This window comes from Patiria miniata, unplaced genomic scaffold (genome assembly GCF_015706575.1).
Source record: "Patiria miniata isolate m_02_andy unplaced genomic scaffold, ASM1570657v1 HiC_scaffold_24, whole genome shotgun sequence".
In the NCBI taxonomy this organism is placed as follows: Eukaryota; Metazoa; Echinodermata; class Asteroidea; order Valvatida; family Asterinidae; genus Patiria; species Patiria miniata.
Window position 1 is genome coordinate 15126252 of NW_024037063.1, and position 7760 is coordinate 15134011.

General features: G+C 40.2%; 1 protein-coding gene across 1 annotated transcript; it reads right to left on the reverse strand.

Annotated features, from left to right (window-relative positions):
- Window positions 1-1796: 1796 nt before the first annotated feature.
- On the reverse strand, window positions 1797-3855 carry LOC119732317 (transmembrane protein 79-like). The gene is made up of 3 exons (XM_038205776.1): window positions 3826-3855; window positions 3299-3517; window positions 1797-2651 (listed from the first exon to the last, which is right to left on the reverse strand). The coding sequence occupies exons 1-3, from the start codon at window positions 3853-3855 to the stop codon at window positions 2286-2288; spliced, it is 615 nt and encodes a 204-aa protein (XP_038061704.1). The 3' UTR covers window positions 1797-2285.
- Window positions 3856-7760: the final 3905 nt, after the last annotated feature.

The following is a 7760-nucleotide window of genomic DNA, read 5'->3' on the forward strand; positions in this document are numbered from 1 at the left end:
TTTGCTTAGGTGGTTACTAATGACCTTTCAAATTAGACAGTCAACCGTTGCATACACATCAGTTCCACGCCTGTTGATCCCATTCTCAAAACTTAATAAGAATTTCAGCGACCGTAAAGCATTGGACGCGTCTTCAATTTCAACAGCAGTTTTTTTTACAATAAGCAGTCTCACCGATGATAACAAGAAGCCTCACGATATTGATTTAGTTCCAGCTGTGTGAAGGGGAATATTATTGCTATATTTGTTATGCTGAAGGCCACATGCTTATGTGAGAATGATTACCGAACCTAAACCGGCAGCCTAAAATGTCAATAGAATCGCTAATATTTGGAGATGCGCGCACTAGTATCTAAACTCTGTTATGTACGTGTTTGATATGATAAATGAATACTAAATTTGTTGGAAGTAATGCGAAAAGTAAACTATTTAAGAAATGTCTTCACTGCCATCTCGTCGCCTCTGAAACACGATCCATCCCCCGCCGTCAGTTTCCATGTCACAGTAGACACGAAGACCGCCATCACCGAATCCTGCTGGGTAGATTGTGTAGATACCGCTTGAATTATAACCGGCATCCGAGAGTATCTTGCAACTTCTGTAGCGAATCAAGGGAGTATCAGTCAGTGAGTAGAGAGGTGTGTTCTCATCTGCATCAAAGTACACACTCCCTTGAACTGCAATGAAGTCTTGGGGATGCTCTCGTCTTGTGGCAAGGTTCAACTCGCACATATTGCAATCAATAAAGTTAAAAGACTTGCAACGTTCATCCATGTTGCATTCCCGTCCGCAAATGACGCAAGATCGCACAGGTTTCGTTGCATATTCAAAGTGTAATGGGCTGCGTTTTTCAACACCCTCTTACTTAAGGCCATTTTGCACAAGCTAAATTCTAGAAATAGCTAAATTTCTTTAAAAGCGCACATGACATGGCACAACCCACTGGAAAACATTTGTCACAGTAAAACTGCTTCTCAAACTGCTTCTCAACATGAAACCGAGCAGCTAGGTCATAATCTAGCGTGGAGATCGATAACAGGCCGACTTGATATCCGATTGTGCTAGCCACGCCCCCTTCTCGCTCTAACTACACTTTCACAACCATGGGCTCATTGTGACACCAAACGTCGAGATCTTCAAACAAATATACCTTGGAACTTTTAAACACAATGGCCCTGAAACCTCTTTCATCCAAAAATGCGATTTCAAGAATCGTTGACACATTGTCTTCATCAATTAAACGCAATGACCCTAAAACCTGTTTTGTCAAAACAAAAATAGCAGTTTATTGTGTATTCTGACTGTTTGGAACAACTAAGAAAATGACACAGAATACTTGTTTCAACAACTGTCAACAACTGTAGTAATATCTGTTTTAACAACGTGATTGGTTGGACACATATCACAAATCTTACCAATATTTTGGTTATTCCAACCAATCTGTTTTTAGGGTGCACTGTGCAGACGATGGCCAATTACAGGCATATGTGTTCGCTCTCTTTAAATTTGCAACTTTCAAACTCATCGTTTTTCATAAATCGTTGTCAATCTTGGACGATTTACCGTCTTTGGTAGCAAACGTGCAGTCAACATGTAGCTAGCAACATTTCCCAAAGGGCTATAGAAGAGACGTCCTCTAAAGACGATCCGATTTAGAATGATTACCCCTCAAATGAGTCTTTTTGCGGCGTTTAGTTCTTTTAAGGTTAGCCCCAGTCAGCTTACAGAAGCCAATCACACAGCTAGAATCACAATCTTCTAAACTTTTAAATAACCCAGAGCAAATAAACCATAGATTGGTTCTTGTCACTCAGTTTATTCAACTTCATCGGTCATTGGAACCATTTTTGTGCTGCAATGTACAAGCAAAATAGCACAAAACGCCCAAAACAAAATCGTCTTGTATTTGCAAATGTATCTGCGTTTAATTTGGTTCAAAGTAAATTATGTTTTCAGCGACAGGATTTATTTCCTCCAAAGTCGCAGCCAAAATGCAACAATTTTTCGATAATTATGTGTAATATTCAAAGCTCAGATTAAATGATGTCATAACTGCAAATAAAAGGTAAAACTAAAATAAGTGACACGTTTGACTTTTCAGTTTCGAATTATGTTCATTTTGTAAACATCATCACCATGATGTCATGCAAACTTTGATTCGTTTTGAAATTGATTAAAATTGCATTTCCTTGCCTTTTTAAAATGTATAATTGGTATCGTTTTGCGATAATTTGCATCTAGACTTTAAAATGTCGACAATGATGATACAAACGCGATTGCGTCGATTACAGAAACCCCACACTAGCCCCACCAGTAAACAGACAATACAAACAATAACCAATGACCATGATATTGTTAAAAAACGTGGTAGAAAAGCCAAATGCGCGATACAGTGTATAATCAGTTGCTAGATAGCCAACGTAGAATGTGACTCGCCCACAGAGGAACAAGAAAACGGAGATCGGGACGAGTTTGAGGCTGGTGCCCTCTAGGTAGGTGCTCAGAGCCAATACAGCTGCCACATGAAGCACCGTTTGTTCCAAGGTGTTCTGAAGGACACGTTGTTTCATTCCGACGATTTGTTCAGATCTTGGGAGAGACGGGTTGATACCCGCCGTCTGAATGTTGGCAAACCGAGTGCTTGCCACGATCTGTAGAATAAACAATATTACAAATGTGGAAAAGGAAAACATTTGTTTAAAAGCTTCGTCAGTATAGCCAAAACAAAATGAAACTGGCCATGCAAAGGCCGCTTAATGTTAATTTATAATCCATGTGAGGTAGGCAATGTCTAGTAATCATGTCTTACGATTGACAAGGAAAGCAACCCATCGAGCGAGCAAAGTCACTTTACAAAATATAGACACAAACAAAGCGGTGTAACGTCTACGAGAAGAAAGATGATTCAACTTTCTTTCTTTTTTCAAAATAAACCACACAGCAAAGATGACAAAGTGCATTAGGAAAACAACTCTTAAATTTGAAAAGAAAGCAAGGGACTGGATCGGAGTTTGAAATCTGTGATCTCCACTCCAGTAACAACTTCTTTGTTCAACTTTGAAAGTTAATTATCATGCACGCAATTAGTTTCCGTTTGTGGTTTATTTGTATTTTGTAATCAATGTTGAATCATCCCTCAGTGATTTTCCGTTTGCTCTTCCCAGGGTTTGCAGCCATGCTTTTATGTTACTAACATCGTGATTTGGGGCGTGATCCTGGCTTTATGACATATACGGTTTTCTGACTTGAACTAAGACTTTGTTTAGAGTTGATGCTGTTGTAAAAAGACTATACTTACGAAGACGCAACATAACAGTGGCAAAAGAGACAACACGAGCCATCGGCAGGCAAACACCATTCGATCAGACACGTTGCTCAAGTCAGGCACATCAATGGGAACGTAGTTCATACCAACGTAAACCGTAACCAGGCTGAACCCAACACCAAGGCTTCCGAAAAAACGCACAAACCTCTGACCTTGTTGCTTGGTAACGGTCGCCATGGCTACAGTTAAATCCTGTAAAATAATGGCAGAACGTTGTATGTGTGTGACGTCATCTGAATATTACACCCTTTTCTGTGAGATAAGCAATATCAGTTCATCCCAAGGGGAATAGCAATACCTATAAGGCACGGCAGGCTGACCTTGCCCAATTCAATCGCATATGCTCAAATTTAAGGGGGGGGGGGTAGCTTCAAAACACTCATGCCAACACCCAATTTCGTTGGCTTTTTTTAATAGGTTATCGGTCAGTCTTCGATAACAATATTCTGTGCTCGACAGAAATGCTTTTCAAATTGGCCTCTAGACTTTAATAACCTCACACATCCGTGAGTCAGGACAGTGTAAAACATAGTCGTAACATCATGCACCGAAAGTGGTTTCTTTGAGTACTTATTTAAATAATTTTCTGATCATGCTAAATTCAAACTCATAATCAAAATCGCAGCTGCTTCTGAAGGGCTTACAGTTCACAAAGAGACACAACTTACCTCAGCTGATTTCTACGGGTAGCAGGAATACAATTATTGTGTGCATCCACAGCAGACCTGACTTTGCAAATTCAAAAGCCTCTGGAATGAGTGTACAAAGTTGATCAGTGTACCTGGGGACAAAGTCCTTCATGACAGTGATAACCTAGATTGCATTTCAGTCAGTCTGCGCACTTGACATTTCAAAAGTGTATCGCCAATCTTGCGATTCAATGTTTGCAGATTGATTTGGTTTGTTTATCGTTGATAATTTGAACAAATCTTTGGAGCCGGGAATTGTTGCACTTTTTTTCACCAACAAACATAAGCCAATATTTTGACATTTGAATAGGGCAGCTTGGTATTGATCAAAAACAAGTCAAAGAAGATGAGTTTAATCGGGTGTCATGGCGCCAGGTTATTCCTTTTATATCCATATTAAAATAACCGATACGAACCACATCTTCGTCTGCACGGGCAAAATGCTCTGAGAAAAGCTCTGCAAAATGGACATAAGAAAATGTGTAGCTTTAAAATATTCCATTTCCGATCATAATTCACAAGTTTAAAAAAGACAAATTCAGTCCTACGTAACGACCTTTGATATATTTTACCGCATAGTAGGATATTTAAACAATCAGACATCTAAACTACAGAGGGCAGCACACATGACTTGCGCACAATAGATTCCCATCAAGAAGTGGCCAATGCTCATACGTCGCCGACCAATTTGAGTGTTTAAGGTGTCAATCACTCCGTGCTGGAAGGAAGCAATTAATTTTTTAGGTCAACTGGCCGCCGCAATATCAACACGTGGATGAATGCTGGACACCGTCTAACTAATGGTGGCGCTGTTTAGAGCGGACGCCTTGTACACTATCGGACAATTCGATCGTTGCGGCAACTCTGCCGATGCATACACACAATGTTGCCACCAGGACGACGATTTTGCCACCCGAAACGCTTTTCACTTTTTTTTTTTAAAGGAAACGTGGATAAGCAAAGCATTGTGGGAAAGTCACTTGCTATTTCTCATGGGAGTTCAAAGAAGTAGAGGGTCACGCGGCGGGCTTCCGGATCCTCAAGCATGGAGGGGGGCATTTTAATTGGGTTGCCCTTTGCACCTGCTATAATTCTTGGTAGTATGATTTCTAACCATAACCACCCCAATAAACACTTATGTTGGAATAATATCTTGGTATTCGGCAAGTAAATTGAGGGAAAAATTACTTGGAAATGGGTAAAAATGCCTTCTGTTTATGACCTTTCACATCCTGCATTGTCGTTCGTGGGTCTCCTTGCTCTGTGCACCTTTGTTTCCATGTCGTCTACTTGAGTGAGAGAGGGAATGCATAATGTTGCAAAGATTTAACCACCAACAGCTTATGGTTTCTTGATTAAATAATTATTATCAAAAGTCATTTTACTTTCACACAACTTGAAAACCTTAACAGACATCCTGGTCTTGTACAGGGCGAGTCAAAAAAAGCGGAACCCAAACCCCAAAAACTATTTTTCATTTTTTATTTTTTAAATATGTAGCACCAAACATTAAAATGACTGGAAAGCCTATTATTTCTGTAAGCTACTTTTAGATGAAAATATTATTGACATTGCTCAATCCATTCAAAGAATATCACCATTTAAACACAATGACCCTAAAACCTCTTTTGTCCAAAAATGCGATTTCAAGAATCGTCGTCACAATGGTCTTCAAACATCAGCAGCGATAAAACATCAGTTTAAAAGTTAAAAAATTTCAACAAAGTCCTTTTGAAGGCCCGTCTTTAAAAAAAAAAAAGGTGGATTTTATAAATCATATTGTTTGCCTGAGCAGGGTTGTTAACAGTTGTTGACGGATATTCTGTGTCATTTTCTTTGTTGTTCCAAACAGTCAGAATACATTGCTCTCTTTTTTGGGGTCGAAACAGGTTTTAGGGTCATTGCGTTTAAATGGTGATATTATTTGAACGGATTGAGCAATTTCAGTATTTTTTTGGCATTTAAAAGTAGTTTATGAAATTGGCTTTCCAGTCATTATTTTGGTGCTACATACTTTTTTTAAAAATATTTAATGTATTTTGTGGGGTTTGGGTTCCACTTTATGCCGCTCCAAAGCAATGTGGCTTGTTTATTTTGGTCGTATAGCAATCGTTATTGTAGTTCAATCGGACACAACACGACAAATCCCTAGATTTTGTTCCCCGCGATTTTAAATATCTGCTACGCATTGCAAGAAAACTGAGTCGGCGTTAAACTCTCGATCATAACGAGGACGTCCACTAATGGAAACAATGGCGACACAGATCTTTACTTTTCAGGAACTGTTTCACATAATATCCATTATGTGCCACAAAACTGACTGGCCTGTCTCTGAATTTGAAACTTCCTTGGATTCAAATTGGTTTCCGCAAGTCTCGAACGAATCGTTCCCTAATCTTGTGAAGTAACATACATATTCGAAGCATGTGTTGCACCCAACCAATAACGGAATCAGGTCGTCAGAAATTGAGCACTATCCAAATATTTCCCTTATAATCTGCCTTAACCACAGAGTCAAGACAGACATACCTACAACATATTTTAAACGCAACTCCCAACGTCTGTGACTCTATTTAATATCAGGCTATCAATAAAGGTTTGGTAATCGTTCATCCTTGAGCGTAATAAGCTTGTGCTCTTAGAGTGAGGCATCTTTGGTAATCGTTCCCGTCGAAGCAATTAGCTAGTGGTCTTAAGGGGTAGGCATAGTAACCAGAATATTGTTCCCACGAGAGCAATATTCCCCCTCTTAATTTCAGTAGAATCGCTGGAACTTAAACAGTATCGTTAGAGCTATAGTTGCCAGCGATTTGACTACTTATTTGAAGACTGCTGGCAACTTACTTTTTTTATGACGACAATTAAATAACAGAACGAAGACTGTACTTCAGTGCTTCACAGAGTAAATATATCCATAATATCAGACTGATGGGGTAATGGCTTATAATAAAACTCCCGCCAGCAAAGGCTTTACGCGGGTTTGTGACTGGCGGGAAGGCCAGTAATCGTTCATCCTTGCGCGTAATGAGCTTGTGCTCTAAGAGTTACCCAAAATTGGTAATCGTTTCTCCTCGAAGCACTTTGCTAGTGGCCTTTAGGGGTAGGCATAGTAACCTAATTGTTCCCACGAGAGCAATATTCCCCCTCTCTATTTCATTAGAATCGCTGTAACGAAAATCAATATTTAGAGAGTTATTATTTCCAACAGTATGACTCTCCTGGGGATAGCATAGTGAGTTCCCTTCTCAATAATTGATCGTGACAGCAGTGGCGTAGCCACCGGGGGCGTGGGGGGGGGGGGGGACCGCCCCCATGAAACCTTGTCGCCCCCAGTCGCCCCCCCCCCCAACTGAGATTTTGAGTTTCTAAAAATAATTATCATTGATCGACATGACGCCCCCCCCCCATGAAATGTTCCACCCCCCCAGCGGCCCCCCCCCCCCCCTGCAAAATTCCTGGGTACGCCACTGCGTGACAGTGACGCGGTAGGTTTGAATTGTGCACAGTATGTCGAAGGAGCCTGGTGGTTTTGCACATGGAAATCGCGTTTTTATTCCCTAAAAAAATATACAGCATACAAATACGTGAAGCTGCACCATTAATATCAATTTCCAAATATTTGTTTTGAATTGGCGCTTGTAAATCATGAATTATTGCACAATCAGTGGGAGCGTACTGCTCGACGCCAGGGGACGAGGTTGGATGGAAATAGAAGTTGGGAGTGACTGGGCTCATCGTGATGTTTG